Source organism: Anabrus simplex, chromosome 4 (assembly GCF_040414725.1).
Source record: "Anabrus simplex isolate iqAnaSimp1 chromosome 4, ASM4041472v1, whole genome shotgun sequence".
Taxonomy (NCBI): Eukaryota; Metazoa; Arthropoda; class Insecta; order Orthoptera; family Tettigoniidae; genus Anabrus; species Anabrus simplex.
In genome coordinates, this window is record NC_090268.1 from 354,925,521 (window position 1) to 354,943,962 (window position 18,442).

General features: G+C 37.1%; 1 protein-coding gene and 1 pseudogene across 2 annotated transcripts in view; both read right to left on the reverse strand.

The window, feature by feature from the left end:
* LOC136872724 (uncharacterized) overlaps positions 1-18,442 on the reverse strand; it is a 201,091-nt gene that overhangs the window by 115,013 nt on the left and 67,636 nt on the right. For both annotated transcript variants that reach the window (XM_068227512.1, XM_068227511.1), the window contains exon 4: positions 13,022-13,152. In XM_068227512.1, coding sequence (XP_068083613.1) covers positions 13,022-13,152 — 131 coding nt within the window. The remainder of the gene's footprint in view (positions 1-13,021; positions 13,153-18,442) is intronic.
* LOC137500442 (piggyBac transposable element-derived protein 4-like) lies at positions 4,360-6,047 on the reverse strand (annotated as a pseudogene).

Sequence of the window (18,442 nt, forward strand, 5' to 3'; positions counted from 1 at the left end):
GTCAATACAATTTGAGAAACCCTAATTCATGCTGTGATCAATCCAATCCATAATTGGAAGTCTAGTCATTATAAAATAAGTTAATTCATTGTTCATATCAATCCAATCCACAATTGGAAGTCTAGTCATAATAAAATAAGTTAATTCAGTTCATAAATTCTGGCAAAGTTAATGCTCATATTGTACATATTGTAAACTATGTAAATAGCATACACCAATTGTATTTAGTATTAAGTTAGTTTACTATAAGTTCCAGTTTTAATTCTTGACCTTAAGTTTAATATAGGCTGAAGATGCCCATAACTAGGGCGAAACATGTCCCTAACTGGTGTGTTTAATTCATGTAGAATTTAACCATTAAAAATATATATTTGTATTGAATAGGTGGACACAATATTTTTAATCTTGAAAGATTTTACTTATTGTATCTTCAATACGGAACAAAATGAGATTAGTTACTTGTAACTAGATAGCTCTTTTTCGGTAATCGGCAAGGACCCAACTGAACAAATTCAGCGGCAACTAAAACAGACGCTTAAGAAACACGTCCTTTCTTTGAACTGAAAGAGGAAAACCAAAGCTTATAAATATGAATCCAGGCTTACCCACTGCAAAAGCACTGCTGAAGATCCATAAGACAGGTGTCCCCATATGCCCTACAATAAACTATAGGCCAAGCCTCATATAAGCTTGGTCATTTTATCCAACCATTTCTCAAAAAACACTACACATTTTCTTCTGATAAACCTATTAAGAACACTTTAGAATTAATGAAGAAACTAGACAGCTTTGACCTTCAACCATACCACACATTGCACTCTTTCGACATTGTCAACATGTAACCGAGCATTAAAACGAGCAAACTTTTTTTTATCACTGGAAAGAATCTAAATACTAACATTTATTTAAGCAAATTAGAAATCTCTGATTTCATGTCCGTTTTGAAATTGTTAATTGATAACTACTTCACTTTCGAAAATATCGTTTACAAGCAGAATGGCCTGGCTAAGGGGTCACCGACCTCTCGCATTCTGGCAGAAATATACTTGAATTTTCTGGAGCATGCGACAATTGAAAACAATGAAAAGTTTAATAACATTAAGTTGTGGGCCAGACATGTAGATGATACTTTTATCATCATCGATGAACGCTCTATCGACGCACCGAATACCCTTATAAACCTTAATAACATAGATCCTCACATAATTCAAATTAGAATCGGAAATTAACAGCTCTATCAACTTCTTGGATATAACGATTACTAGGCTCCCCTCTTCATTCTCATACAAAATTTACAGGAAACCCACCCATACAGCAACAAGGATAAAACAAGATTCAGAACATCCCCATTCTCATAAATGCGCCACATACAACAGCTTGGTTGATCGCGCTTTTTAAGTCCCCATGTTAAAAGCAGACCTGAACAAGGAACTAAATATTATACGTTCGATCGCTAGATTCAACAGTTTCAATGAGGCGTTCATTGAAAACATAATCAGTAAGTTCAGAAATCATAAAAAATCAAATTTAACACAAAACAAAATTAAACCCAATTTACTGTATTTTCAACCATCACTTTTAACAAAAACATTTACAGCGTCACTAATATATTTAAGAAACACACCGTCAATATCTCTTTCAGAACGAATAACAGAAACACTGATATTCTGCACAATTCCAACTTAATCAACAAATCTAACCCTTTTGCAAAGTCAGGTGTATACAGATTTTGGTGCAATGACTGCAACAGCTCATATATAGGAAAAATTGGTCGGAGTTTTAAGATTAGGTATGCAGAGCACATTAATGCAATCAAGTATAACAGGTTTTCTGCAGTGGGTCAGCACATACATGACTATAAGCACAAATTTAATGACATAGATCAAGACATAATGATACTCGATATGTTGAGTAAAGGCCCCTTGCTCGATGCCACGGAAAACTGCTATATACATTTAGACCAATAATTTAATCCTAACTTGAACTTGAATGACATCTCTGAAAAACCCAAAATCTTATTTGATGTCCTCATTACAGTGTTCAATAGTGACGTTAAGATGAAAATACGTAGCCTTAGTGGTAACTCATGACACCAGTCTTCATGACGTGAAGTGCTGAGTCATAATGTGATTGAGCAAGTGGATCTTGTTCTTTCATATCACACACAATACTGTGTCGCGTTATCCTCCCCTACCACGCCCGCCTGACTCCGCTCCATCCATTACCCCTCTTCCCCTTCCCTCCTGACCCCCCCCCTCAACCTTGTCCTTGCTTTAAGAAAGTCCGATCCCTCAGTTCCTCTCTAGACTTCGTATAATATACAGCAGGCCGATGGAGGCGAGTCCTTCAATGAAGATTTACTTTCTTGCCTTTTTCCCAGTATCTTATTCTAATTTGGTTTATCTTTTTTGTACTTCAGATCCTGTATTGGATTAGGAACCTTTTGTCATTTGACAACTTTAATATCCATACTTGTAACAAGATCCACTTGCTCAATCACATTATGGCTCAGCACTTCACGTCATGAAGACTGGTGTCATGAGTTACCACTAAAGGCCTGTTTTCACATGTAGGACTGTGCTGCGACTGTGCTTCGACCGTGCTGTGTCGTCCGCAATCGCCAAACAGTATAAACCATTCCATTTACATTGAACAGCAGTTGAGTATTTTCACATGTAGGACTGTGTCCCTACCGTGTTGGTACCGTGCTGTCATGGATCGCCAAGCAGAGCGATTACGGCCCACACAGTCGTCGCCTGGTCTCAGCACAGTACCACATGTGAAAATTAGAAACGGTCGCCCTAGTGTCGCCAAGCCGGACTTCCGTCTTATTTCGGTGGTAATCGGAAGCACTCGGTCGTACGTGATCCAGTGACCAACGAGCACAGAATAACATAGAGTGCGCAATGCGCTGTCTGAGTACTGTGCTCGTTGGTTGAGATACAGTACATTGTGTGATAGTTTGCAGTAGTAGGTGTGGCGCAGTTGTCTTCCTTAAAAATGGACGAACAAGTGATAATTTTAGTTCAACAACATGAATGCCTTTATAATTCTTATTTTTCTTCTTCTTTTGTTGTAAAACAATGTACGCTGCGCAGGCAATAACTACGGTACGTCTTCTTCGTTCGGATCCATGTCTCCAACCTGTGAGCACAGATGCAATGAACAAGGACCACATGACTACAGCACAGTCCTACATGTGAAAAGACAGAGTAGGCGACACCGCCGTAGCACGGTCGAAGCACAGCCGAAGCACAGTCCTACATGTGAAAACAGGCCTTAAGGCTACGTATTTTCATCTTAACGTCAATGCTCTACGGAGGAACAGCAATCATATGTCAACATTTTAAAAATTTATCCTGTGGCTAATAAAGCCACACTTAAGACTAACCCTTTTAGTACCAGTCGCTTATAGGAGGTATACACGAAGGATACCAGGCTTATTTTTTTAAAAAAATTGTTATGTTTCAGTAAAATCATTATAACTTGATTATTATTGAAGATATGCCTTCAAAATTTTTACTTATCATAGAAAAGGAATTGCTTTACATGTTTTTAAATTCACAAGCTATGTTATATTAATGCTATAAAATATAAAAAAATTATTAGTTTAATAATTACCAAAATGAAAATTGAAAAGTCAAAATAGAGATTAAGAAACACAAATCAAAATTAAAATTATGCACTGAAAAATATTATTGTCTGCAAATACATGCTCTTGGTTGACCAACTGCAAAATTTCAATATCCTAAGCACTAAAGTTTCTAATTTAAAAAATATTTTATTTCACTATACAAATGTACACATTTCATGCTGGTTCACTTTTAACACTTGTGATACCCTATGCAGATGCCATGAAGACCCTTCATACACTTGGAACAGGCAGTTCGTGATCTTTTTACTGGCCGTCCATCCTTTTTGTTGCACACAACGCATCTTTTCAATAACCTGCCATCTAATTTCACCAAAAGTTCACCTTCCCTAAGTGGATTCAGTTTGGGTAAGGCATTGTTTATTAGGCTCTTCTCCTGGATCCATTCCTTTTCTATTGATTCTATTACGGAGGAAGTGAACTTGAGCCGCGTCATAACTTTGCTAGAAGTATTCTGTTTATAAATCAAGTATGAATTCAGCACCATTCGTGCAAAGATACAAAATACCACCTTCTTCCAATATTTTAGTGTTCAGCACTCGTCAAAATATGTGTACAGCATCATGTCAGATGCGTCAACTCCCCCCATTGATTTGTTATATTCGAGAACTACAGCTCGCTTTCTTACTTCAACCTGCTGTCCTCGACGCCTCTTGACTGTTGTTTTAGTGCTGTGCAGGATGTATACAAAAGAAGCACTGGATTTTCTACGATATTTTTTTTCCCCAGTACCCAGCAACAAGAATCTCATTACTCCGGAAATACTTCTCTTGACCTACATCAAATTTTCCTTTCAGTCCCTGCGGAATATCTTTTCTGTTGCGCCTGAGGGTGCCTGTTAGGTAAGTACCATTTTCAAATAGGTACTTGGCCAAAGGAATACTGGTAAAAAAACTGTCAGTGAAAACATGATAGCCTTTCTTCAAATAGTTTCCCATAGTCAGTAATGTATGAACTACTACTTGTCCCAAGCCAAACTTCTTAATTTTCTCTTTGTTTTTTTCCTCTCTGTAGCAATAAAACCCCAGGCAGTAATTGATGACAGTCACAAATCATCCAAAACTTAATGCCCCACTTATGAAGCTTCTTATTTGGGAGGTACTGCATCAGAGATGAATGGCACTTTATGCCCACTAACGATTCATCTACACTTAATTGCTGACGAGGTGTGTAGTAAAACCGGAACAGTCTATTGGCATGGTCAACAATTGGCTGAAATCTTGCACATGGATCATATTTAGGGTGGCCAGGTGGAAAGATGATACTATTGTCAATAAGGTGGAAAAATTTCAGAATTAACTGAAATCTATTGCGGGAAAACATGGTACCGAACCAAGGAATCTGTCTTGAATTAGTCGACCAGTATGAAAGTATACTTGGCCTTCTTGTAATACCCATTTTCAATAATACTGCCACAAAGGCTTTTATTTCTGTGACAGTAACAGGTCTCCATTGTCGAGCTGTTGAATGGGGCGACATTGGCTTTAGAGAAGAGAGGAACTGATTTGCGTACCTGTTCGTTTCCTTCACAATTAAATTCAAAATATATACATACAGTAAAGAACAGGTCAAAATACTGCACAGGCTCTGCATCAGTGGGAGGGACATGTTTAGGACCGGGTGTTTCGAGATACAGCGGGGAGGGCTCGAACCGAGCATCACTTTCAACTGAAACTTCACTGAACACTGTATTATGCATATAGGCATTGTTATTACTGCCTGCATCACGGCCTACACTGTCTACATTTCCATCACTTTCCAAATCAGCATCACTGTCACTTTCACTAATGACAATACCACGAGGTTTATTGTACTGTGGAATGTTATTGCTACACTCACTTCCTGTCTCTGAAATAACATCACCAACATCATTATTACATGACCCTGATATAGCTACATCATCATCAGACTCAATATAATTGTCATCGGCACAGACTCTGTTAATATATTCAGCTAAATCGGCATCGTTTTGTAACACATCGCGCACGGCAGAGTCCACTTTCCCACTCACAAACTTTTATGGTGTACAGAATATAGGTCGCTTTGAAAAAATCATATCTCTGTAAATACAGCGATTGCCATGATAGTTGTGGTAGATTTAGAAACTACAAGTTCCAAAGAGTCTAGATCACCTGTATTGTGCTGCTATCTGTCCAAAACTGAGAACTACAAGCAAATATAAAACTGCTTGCGTAAGGAGTGCCATTGCGTTCCCGAAAATTTTCGCTTGCTCGCCAAGGAACGCTTTTGCGCTCTCTGGTATTCTAAGAGTTAAGCTCCACAAAGTGACAGACTTACTCAAATATTTGTAAAGGTTTTCACCTTCTGTTTTACAAATGACTAACAAGTTCTGAACTTGTGAAAATATCTTCAGAATGACTCTCTCCTCAAGCATTATCACTAGAGCAAGTAAATATATGAAATTTCACATTCTACACATAAAGAATATTCAAGTGGGAACCAGATACCTTTATGTTTTATGCAGTCAGCAATACAAATCCACCAATAAAAAATTTCATATTTCATAATGTTTTGTTAAAATCTTCATATTTTACGAACATTTTCATATTTATTCATATTCTGGCATTTATGCAATTCTGTATAATTATACATTAAGTAGTTATTCAAATAAATTAGGAACAGAAAAGGTGTCTCTTTTCATTCTTGATTTTATAAGCAATAAATAAAGAAATAAGAAAATAAATTACAAAATGAAGTTAATTTGTATAAATTTAGTATTAAATCCAATGATATTAATTATTTACGAAATGTAGAATTGATACTTATTATATCTGTTAACACGGATAACAATTTCGTATATATGTCAATAAAACTTTATATACCATGTCATATTAAAACTTATGTTACAGTTAAATATTAATGTTATCTATTTTGAATACAGTTTTGCGTATAAAATCGCATGACATAGTATAATTAAAAACAGCGTACCCTGTTTCAATTCAGATCCCAGCAGCTGAAAGCACATTGAAAATGTAATACTCTTTAATCCTGTTTCTTTAAATAAACATACTGAAATTCATTTAATGTCAAACAGTGTTTTCCTTGATTGCGTATAACTTGAAAATGACATGATTTTGTGTGCAAGTAAAAGCAGCTTTATATGCTGGGTCATATTGAAGAGTTTCATGGAAACTGAAGAATCAATTCATTGTTTTGAATACAGATGCATGTGTCAAACTGGATGGCATAATATACTTAAAAACAATATACGTATTGAAGCAAATTACAATGCTGTTACTTATATAAGAAAATTAAAAGGAAACTTGATTCACTGTGGTACACACTTTACAAGCTTTAATATGTTTCCGGCTGCTAGGTTGGTAACAGTGTGAGCCACTTGCGCATCCACTGTTGATGCCTGGCTTACATTTACTTTCTGCATTGATAGTGTGGTTATCGAGTCGTGAACTGTGGTTGTGAAGATGTCGAAAAGTGGAACGAAAGTTTGACTATCGGAATTTAAGTGCTACAGAAGTAATGGGACAGTTGTCTGCTGCACCTATTGTAACAAAAAGGGAAGCTTTATATATTTCATTTATTGAAGCATTAATATTGAAAAATATAACCATATGTGGCTTACATTATTGACATTAAACTTGTAAAATGTATTTAGGTGAGTGATAAAACAAAATTCCATCTACAGAAGCATCAAAAAAGCGCAATGCATGAAAAAAATCTGAGACAAAGGACTTCCAAACAGACCTTGCTCACTAATCAAAAGTCAGCAGAATAAGAAAACCAATTTACTGAGGATTTATGTGAGGCGCTAATATCATCAAACATCCCAATTACGAAAACAGAGACCCCTAAACTCAGAGTTTTTGCAATTCGTTCAGAATCAACATTAAGGCAGAAATATGTGGATGTGATTTTCAACAAGGTAAGTGAAAAAATTATAGTAAAACCATACTTCCACAGTAATATTTCCACTTTAAATTATATTAATCCAATACTATTCTACGATTATTATTTTATTGTTCAATATATTTTGCACTAAGCCAATATTAATTCCCGCCACAAGGTGGCATCCCAAGTAACTTCACATTGATTAATTAAATGAATTTCCAGACTGTTCAAAAGATCAAGGATGATATTGGCGACAATCCTATATGGATAATGGTGGACAAGACGACAGATGAAACTGGGCGGTTTGGTGCTAACCTTATTGTTGGTAAATCAACATCCACTCAAACTGGTAGGCCACATCTCCTGAGCTGTAAAATGCTCGACAGTGTCAACAATGAAACAATAGCACGTTTCACAAATGAATCTCTCCGTAAGTATTTATTATCTTTTAGTAATTATTTTGGTAGGCACATAAACAATGAATACAAAAAAATTAAATTATATAAATATATATTTCTAATGTGTTCTTTTAAATTAATATTAAAAGTTGTACTTCCTTCAGGCTAGCAACCCGTCGGAAGGACATTTGATTGCTTTCAAGTCTTGCAAAAAGTAAAATGCAAGACCGTAACGGGTCACATGGCCCAATACTTGGAAGGAAGATGATGATGATGATGATGATTAAAAGTTGTAAACATTTAAAATTAATTTTAGTGTTGTTCTGTCTTACAATTTAAAAAAATTATATTAAATGTGTATTTCTTTTTTGTTTTGCTGTATTAACTATTAGATCTTGTTCCCTTTGTAACAGATATGTGCAAATAATATCAAATATTAAAAAATATTTTAAAATATCAAAAATTAAGTATTTAAAAGTGAACCGAAATGAGCATTCCCATCGAGAAAGCCTTCTTTTATGATATTTGAAAACCAAAAATTTTGAGGGGATTTTAGTGCTTTTTTAAATACTGGTAATGTTTTATTTAAATTTAATTTTCTAGTGCGTTGCAATCTCATTTTAGTTATTTCTTTGCAGGTGGTAAACAGTTTTGAGGCCAATTCAGCACACTGTGTGGCTCTGGCATAGAAGGGGTTCAGAAGTGATGGCATTAAGGGCGATATTGCTTATATCTTACTCATTTCAGCATGATACCACAGGTCACAGAGAAGCTGGAATGCAACAGTTTGACACTAATGTCTGCCATTTAGAAATTGGAAGACCTGAGGGAGGCTGTTGCAGATATTCCTGGACCCAACAGGAGAATTGTGTCAGAAAAATTTGAATCAGTGCTGGATAAAAAGAAGTCTTACCAGGTACTCAGAGAAATAAGTCAAGTTATTGAAGGTATGACAAACATCATTCCTGCAAACATTGTAGTAAATTGATGTAGCATGCTTCAAATATACTCCCATTACATCTTGTGATGTTGAACGAAGCTTCTCATCATACAAAATTATATTGACAGACGTTACAGTTTTCTTCCTCAAAATTTAGCGAAATTGTTTGTTGTATATTGCAACAAATAGAATATTGTTATTGTATGTATGCAAACTTTGTCGTCTTCAAGGTTTCGGCTTTTGATCAATTCCAAAATTACATACTTATTGCAAATAATTATAAATTATAATTTACTTCCTTACATTTTGTAATTTACTGGGAGCTGATTAAATAAACATAGTCTTAAAAGAAACTTATTATTTGAATTTTTACTGTAAAAGTATTAATCTAATACTTTTATTATATTGAATGTTGGAATGAATTCCTACCAATTAACTTTCAAGCATCCAAATTAAAACCGGCACCAACAACTTCATATAATCTCATATTTTGGTAAAAAAAAACATATTTTTACTTGCTCTAATTATCACACATTGTATTTTATCTAACCATTGATATTTTAACCATTAGGGTCTATAGATTGTATTTTAACATTGTGTATATCTTTGTTTACCTGCCCAATTTTGGCTGCTGATGACATCTGAGACATTGAAACTGGTACCAAATAATATACATACATACATACATTATCATTATAGACTGTTATGCCTTTCAGCGTTCAGTCTGCAAGCCTCTGTGAATTTACTAAACGTCGCCACAATCCTCGATTTGCAACTAGTGTTGTGGCCTCATTTAGTTCTATACCTCTTATCTTTAAATCGTTAGAAACCGAGTCTAACCATCGTCGTCTTGGTCTACCTCTACTTCTCTTACCCTCCATAGCAGAGTCCATTATTCTCCTAGGTAACCTATCCTCCTCCATTCGCCTCACATGACCCCACCACCGAAGCCGGTTTATGCGTACAGCTTCATCCATCGAGTTCATTCCTAAATTAGCCTTTATTTCTTCATTCCGAGTGCCCTCCTGCCATTGTTCCCACCTGTTTGTACCAGCAATCATTCTTGCTACTTTCATGTCTGTTACTTCTAACTTATGAATAAGATATCCTGAGTCCACCCAGCTTTCGCTCCCGTAAAGCAAAGTTGGTCTGAAAACAGACCGATGTAAAGATAGTTTTGTCTGGGAGCTGACTTCCTTCTTACAGAATACAGTCGATCGCAGCTGCGAGCTCACTGCATTAGCTTTACGGCACCTTGATTCAATCTCACTTACTATATTACCATCCTGGGAGAACACACAACCTAAATACTTGAAAATATCGACCTGTTCTAGCTTTGTATCATCAATCTGACATTCAATTCTGTTGAATTTCTTACCTACTGACATCAATTTAGTCTTCGAGAGGCTAATTTTCATACCATACTCATTGCACCTATTTTCAAGTTCCACGATATTAGACTGTAGGCTTTCGGCACAATCTGCCATTAAGACCAAGTCGTCAGCATAGGCCAGACTGCTTACTACATTTCCACCTATCTGAATCCCTCCCTGCCATTTTATACCTTTCAGCAGATGATCCATGTAAACTACAAACAGCAAAGGTGAAAGATTACAGCCTTGTCTAACCCCTGTAAGTACCCTGAACCAAGAACTCATTCTGCCATCAATTCTCACTGAAGCCCAATTGTCAACATAAATGCCTTTGATTGCTTTTAATAATCTGCCTTTAATTCCATAGTCCCCCAGTATGGCGAACATCTTTTCCCTCGGTACCCTGTCATATGCTTTCTCTAGATCTACGAAACATAAACACAACTGCCTATTCCTCTCGTAGCATTTTTCAATTACCTGGCGCATACTGAAAATCTGATCCTGACAGCCTCCCTGTGGTCTGAAACCACACTGGTTTTCATCCAACTTCCTTTCAACGACTGATCGCACCCTCCCTTCCAAGATGCCAGTGAATACTTTGCCTGGTATACTAATCAGTGAGATACCTCGATAGTTGTTGCAATCCTTCCTGTTCCCTTGCTTATAGATAGGGGCAATTACTGCTTTTGCCCAATCTGAAGGTACCTTACCAACACTCCACGCTAATTTTACTACTCTATGAAGCCATTTCATCCCTGCCTTCCCACTATACTTCACCATTTCAGGTCTAATTTCATCTATTCCTGCTGCTTTATGACAATGGAGTTTATTTACCATCCTTTCCACTTCCTCAAGCATAATTTCACCAACATCATTTTCCTCCTCCCCTTGAGCTTCGCTGTTCACAACACCACCAGGATGATTTCCTTTTACATTGAGAAGATGTTCAAAATATTCCCTCCACCTCTCCAGTGATTCCCTGGGATCTATTATGAGTTCACCTGAATTACTGAAAACACTGTTCATTTCCTTTTTCCCTCCCTTCCTAAGATTCTTTATTACTGTCCAGAAAGGTTTCCCTGCTGCTTGACCTAGCCTTTCCAGGTTGTTACCAAAATCTTCCCATGACTTCTTTTTGGATTCAACAATTATTTGTTTCGCTCTGTTTCTTTCATCTACATACAACTCCCTATCTGCCTTGGCCCTTGTTTGGAGCCATTTCTTATAAGCCTTCTTTTTACGTTTACAAGCTGCTCTCACTTCATCATTCCACCAAGATGTTCGCCTTTTCCCGTCTTTACACACAGCTGTTCCAAGGCATTCCCTGGCTGTTTCTACTACAGCATCCCTATATGCCACCCATTCACTTTCTATATCCTGAACCTGCTTAATGTCTACTGTTCGAAACTTCTCACTAATCATATCCATGTACTTCCGTCTAATTTCCTCGTCCTGGAGATTTTCTACCCTTATTCGTTTGCAGACAGATTTCACTTTCTCTACCGTAGGCCTAGAGATACTTAGTTCACTACAGATCAGATAGTGGTCTGTATCATCGAAAAATCCCCGGAAAACTCGTACATTCCTAACAGATTTCCTGAATTCGAAGTCTGTTAAGATATAGTCTATTATGGATCTGGTAATTTTAAATTTTAAAATAGGTGGATCCATTGCACTCTACTGTATGTTAATCTCTATTCAGTATGGACCAAAGATGAAGTTCTTAACATGAAATGGAAAAGTTCAAGCAACAGAAGAAAATTATGCATCATTGCCATAAGTATTCTAAGTATTACAGCAAATGCATCTGCGTGTAAACAAGACAGGAAAGCATTCAGCCTCATCAAAACGAAGGAAAGAAGTAGACTGACGAATGAGAGAACAATGAAATCTGTTTCTGTGGCTCCTTTTTCCAGGAACAGCAACCCCAGGTCCCACATCTTCAATAAAAGTTTGCAAAATGAGTCAGCAAGATCAGTTCTAGAAAAGACAGTGACTGTGATTCTGAGTAGTGGCAAATGTGTTGTAGTAAGCAGATATCCATAACTTTTCATAAAGTAGGCCTATTTCCCACACAATTAGTAACTAACAAAATGAAGATTACTATCAAAAGAAGTAATACAGTGTGCAATAAAGAATGTTTATATGTGCTCCGTAATTGGTCATTCAATTCCTGCTCTGGTGAAAGATGGGTGATTAGTATTTTCCAATAGATTTATCAAAATTTGACATTATAGTTGCAAACTGAAGTTCATTTGTAAATACTGCACAAAAGAAAATTCAGAAAATTTCCATCAATAGGTCAGGGTAATCGCACTTCTTTCAGTCCTGGTTGAAAAGAATGTGAATGGACTATCTGTACATGTAAAATGTCTCTTTAAAATTTTTATTACATCTTTTTTCAATTGAAGAGGCCTGAGTTTGCCCTGAACTTGAACGACCTGTATGCAGTCTTAAGAGTATCTCAGTACATTAAGAGGCATGTAATATACGGAAGAATTTCAACAGTAAAAATACTTGACGGAGTATTGTGTCATGCTTATCTATGTGTATGCGTGCTTCACATCTTAGCCTAGGAAAGTCACTTTTCTACTTTGTATTGCCAAAAATCCATCCAAAATGTGGAGCATCTTACTGAGCCAAGGCTGTAACAGAGACACACATCACAGATATGGGAGCAGAAAACCTACTATGATGATTAGCCCTTCTTTGTGAGCATAGTTGATGACCTTGTTCTTTATTTTCTTATTCAGTTTGAAATCTTTTGCTCTACAACGGATTGGTTACTTACACATTCCAAATCGTTACGGCGACATGCCTGAGTCAAGTTTCTCTCGATAGATTTTAACGGTATTTGCCTTTCAGGGTTGCCAATCAGTTTACAAGTAACCCAAAATTTTTGCTTACTATGAAAAGCAACATCTGAAACAAAAAGGAATGTCAAGTTTAAAACTATATATCTTTACTATCCAAAAAGCACTACCACAAGAAGCATCAAACAAAATCATAATTTTTCTTATGTGGACTTAATTCTCTAATGCAGAGAACTAAACTGGGCACTCTGGGAACCTTTAGATGTAGTTTGGAGAGGAAAAAATCAACATTACTTACTCTTTCTGACAAACTTGATAATTATACTCACAGTAATATTTCATGTTTAGATTCATAATGCGTGCATAAAAGTGAACTATGTACATTATTATGAACCAAAATTCAAAATAACACTTAGTCAAAATACATAGGCAAGTCAATAAGTATCTGAAATTTTGCTCTAATTGTTTTCAGGTTGGCTCTATGGCGTTGTGTGTTCACCAGCGACTAGATGGCACCGTTGTCTACATCTGTGGTAGGTTTCAGCATTATCAGATCAGTAGAGCTTGTGCTGTTGAAACTTAAAAATGGCCGTGCCACTCTGTTTGCACCAAGGAAGCACAGCGTTCCGCAATCCAGTTTTTTTGTGGTCTGAGGGTGTACCAGGAGCGGAAATTCATAGAAGACTTTCAGCACAATACGGGGACAATGTTTTGCCACAGCGAAGTATTTACCAGTGGATTGAACAGTTCAATAGGGGTCGAACGAGTGAAGAAGCACCGCTGAGGAAGAGAGCAGAAACTGAATATTGAATTTTCACAACTGCATTGCAATCGAAAAAGACTTTCAACCTATAAGGTCGTGTTACGTACATTTAGTACGTGTTGAAGAGATGTTAAGTATTTAAATCTAAGAATTTCATTTTTGTCCGTATTGAACTATGTTAAGTACATAACAAAAATGACCAACAGGACACCAGTGGGATCCGAACCCACAACCTCCAGATTTCGTGTCGGTTACTCTAACGGGGCATCACAGAATGATGACTGTGATGAAAGCCATGTCTTGAGCTCACCATCACCACCATCATCATCATCATCATCATCATCATCATCATCATGGGGCAGAGCAACCGACGCAAAATCGGGAGGTTGTGGGTTCGGATCCCACTGGTGTCCAGTTGACCATTTTTGTTCTGTGCTAAACATCTCTTCAACACGTACTAAATATACATAACACGACCTAATAGGTTGAAAGTCCGTTTCGAATAGAGTAGTAACTCTCGAAACATGTACGGTAGATAATTATAATAAAATGCAAAGTATTGACAAGGCAGGAAAAGTGTTTTATAGAAACTGAATGTAAGTCAATACGGACAAGAGTGAACCATGCAATACAACATGAAATAATTTGTACTCTTAATATACTATAACAGTTAATTTTTCATGTGGCAGTTTTTCATTACTACAATATAGTCTTGAGGAGTATACAATCTTGACTGCACCTTTAATGCACATTCAATGCCTCCAAAACCATCGCCGTTTGGCAGAAAACCATGACCAGGAACAAGAAACTTTATTTTTTATTGTTTCTAAAGTTGGATGTGATTACAATATGGCTTTCAACATTACGACAAGCTTAATGTTTCTAATCTGGCCTCTGCAAGAATCATACCACAATATTAAATGTCTTTTCTTACCTCAATATTTTCATTTACAGTACGCTCTTGCAGAGACAAGAGCCTATTTCCTGTACCATGACCTGCCAGACCTACTAATACATAACAAAATGATCTGAGGTACCATCATAGATTCCACAGATGTAAAGCCATAACACATGCTTATAAAATACAACATTGTTAGGGATACACAGAAGAGAGTTCTTTGCATACCAAAGGACGTAACTGCTGAATCTATTTTGTCACCTGAATGGTGCATGTCCTTACTCATTACACTGTGAACCCTTCTGCTTCTTCTTGGTGTGTAACTAATAAAATGACCGGACCTGAATCAGTTTGTTTGGGGGAGAAATTACTGGGGTTATTTTCAAATGAAGATAATTCCATAAGGTTATACTTAAATGTCTTATACTAGTTATCCCTGGCTCTGTAATTTGCCGATTTGCATTTCTAATCTGAGAAGAGAAAGTTTGTGAAAAAAGAAAGCGTTCATATCATAATGATATTATAATACCCCCAATGAGTGTGAAGTTTCGTTTTCAGTAGAAGTCTTGTTTACCGCAGGCTGATTTATAATCATATCTAATTTTCTGGGCTCTCTTTGTCACTCTGAATAAAGTGTATGTATAGAAAATATGCCAGTAACAATATAATGCATTGACACAATACTGGATACAAGATTTAGATCACTGTGTTAAGCAACAACTGAAACAAAACTCCTGAAAATACAGTAATAACCTATTCCTTGATTGTCAGTTATGCATACACAACGTAAGAATGGGAATATGCCACTTACCCATTTGATGCAGAACTAAGCTTGGCGTTTACAAAGATCTGTACTTATAGCGGTTTGTTGCAAAATACAAATCTTGGATTTGGATGATGGCGATTATGTTTTTCTACATTATTTAGGCCAATTTTAAAGAAAAGGTGCCAAAAACCTGTGTACATGTACTTCATTGTCCTATGCAATAGGTGGCATCGAAATCACATTTTAAAAAATTGGAGCTTAGCCGGTTGATGCATAACAACGTCCAATTATGAGACAAGTTTTGTAGGTACCATCATTTTTTAAAAGAAACACAACATAATTTTGAAAACATTCTCTTTTCTTCGGATTCTATACATTTTATAAACTACCACTCCACAGAGTCACCACTATTTTTGCCATAACTTGCCATAACGGGGCATCATAGAATGATGACTGTGATGAAAGCCATGTCTTGAGCTCATCATCACTATCAAAACCTTTGCCACTAGTAATGGGACATTCGATTAATTTGATTCCGTTCATGTTACTGAATCGATACAGTGATTCGATTCACGGCGCATTAGTCACCGCTCCTACTGCATCTATGTAGTATGTACTGGTAACACAGCAGCAACAGCATTCAATGCTCGCAGCTACTATCTGGTCTTCATACTATGAACTCCTTTCTTAGAAAAAAATGCTAGTCACTCTAATACATCGAAGGTGTTCGGCGACACAGGATGGGAAAGGTCTAGGATTAGGAAGCTAGCAGCCATGGCCTTAATTAAGGTACAGTCCCAGCAATTCCTGGTGTGAAAATGGGGAAACTACGGAAAAGCATCTTAACGGCTGCCGATGGTGGGATTCGAAACCACCATCCCCCGAATGCAAGCGCATAGCTACGTGATACTAACTGCACATTCAACTCGCTCAGTCATTTTTTAAAATATGTATTTTTCTATCAGCTGAGGATTTTTTTAAATCGTCATATTTTGTATAGGCTACCCGAGTGCTGGTTAAGTTATTGCATCAGTCAGCTCACTTACTGTCCACATATGATTGAAGTCTTGTGCAACGATGTGACATATGAACTGAGAGAATACTGAACCGTTCTTCCCAATATAAAACAGGTACTTTTGAGTGGTCATGAGCATGACTGAGTCATAGGGCAGGCTAGAGTCAAGTTTAATTGTCAAATGTCAACTAAGTTATAATACTAAGATTATTAAACTAATAAATAGTATAACCTAATAGCCTATCTACTTACTAGCTACTTCAGAATTATGTTTTGACTACCTTTTTAACACTGCAAATGAATACATCTATTATTTAAACCTCCCTGTAAGAAGAGGACAGTGAATGCAAATCAGTACTATTTTCAAATGAGCTGAGCTCGAGAGTCCATTATAGCATACGATTCTTTTAGTGTGCCATGGCTCACTGTATGTCTCGCTGCAGCGGAAGCTCGGCTCTCCGCCAGTGTCCAGTGTGCCGATAAGGAGCCGTGTGTATCTTGTGTCTCACCGAGCTGTGCTCATTCACGATTCTTTCGGTGTGCCATGGCTCACTGTATGTCTCGCTGCAGCGGAAGCTCAGCTCTCCGCCAGTGTCCAGTGTGCCGATAAGGAGCCGTGTGTATCTTGTGTCTCACTGAGCCGTGCTCGTTCACGATTCTTTCGATGTGCCATGATTCACTGTCTCGCTGCAGCGGAAGTTCGGCTCCCCATCAACGTCCAGCGAGTGCGCCACTCAGCACTGTCCGCTGGGAGTAAGCTGAATCGTGTGCCGTGAGCTCGCCGTTCCTGTGAATCGATTCACTCGAACGAATCTATACACTGCTTCGAATCATGCATTCAGTAGCCAACACTACTTGCCACCAAGGAACTTCAGTAAAGGAAATGACAGAAATAACTTCTTGCCAAATCAGAACTGTAAGGGGGGTGGAGGGTTACTGCTATAGTTTCCAACCAAATGATGTGATGAGGTCCTGGGTTTCTTGGCTGTGGTCATCTTGTAGTGAATGATTAAAATGTTCAGATCTTGAATGCACGAAACATTAAATCAGCTCATATTCTTCACAAAGTGTGTGGTGTATGGTGAAAGTGCAATAACGGATGGAATGGTGAAGAAACAGGTTTGAATGTTCAATGAAGTGTGATATTTGAAGCCATCTCTTTTTAGTTTCAGACTCAGTTAATTTATAGTTAGGTTCTTTGTCGTATGTATTGTACCATTACGTTACAATTGACGTCAGTTGACATGAAGATAGATCGGAAGAAAAATGGCGCAGATCAGATTCAAGCGTTAAGAATGCACGGAATAACTTTTTGTGACAAGTTGACCGCAGCTAGGAGGCAGTGCCTGGCAAGATGGAAAGGAAACTATGAGAAATGAACCACTGTACGTAAAAAAAAATATTGGAAAAACGTTCTATTATTATCTACCTTGGCAATAAGATTTCATCAGAAACGAACTGTGAATTGCAATTACCTAACCAGAAGAACAACTATTATAATCAATACAACCATATCAGAGTCCATATGGAGGAAGAATCTAGAAACAAACTACTGAAAAATACGTAAAAACGGCAGGGAAGCACGTATAATACATTTCAAATACTGTGCCGAAGAAGAGGCGTCGGAATACGGCAATCGTAAATAAGGCCTAAACTGACTTAGTAAACGGCCAGATTTCCTCAAATAATCCGTGTAACCCATCTATAAGATTCAAAAAAACATTATTCAGGCAACAGATTTTACCAAGAAAGAACCAATTTATAAGAATATAATTAATTCTGAGCTTTATCTAGAGAGGATAAGAAATATAAATACAATTAGACAAAGTCCTTGGAAGAGCTATATATACGGAGAATTAAGATGTATTCTGTTAAATTAATATCTTTTCGTTGCATGGAAATTGGATACGAAATGGAGCGAGCGTAAAGCGATGGAGAAAGGCTGACCAGATCATCG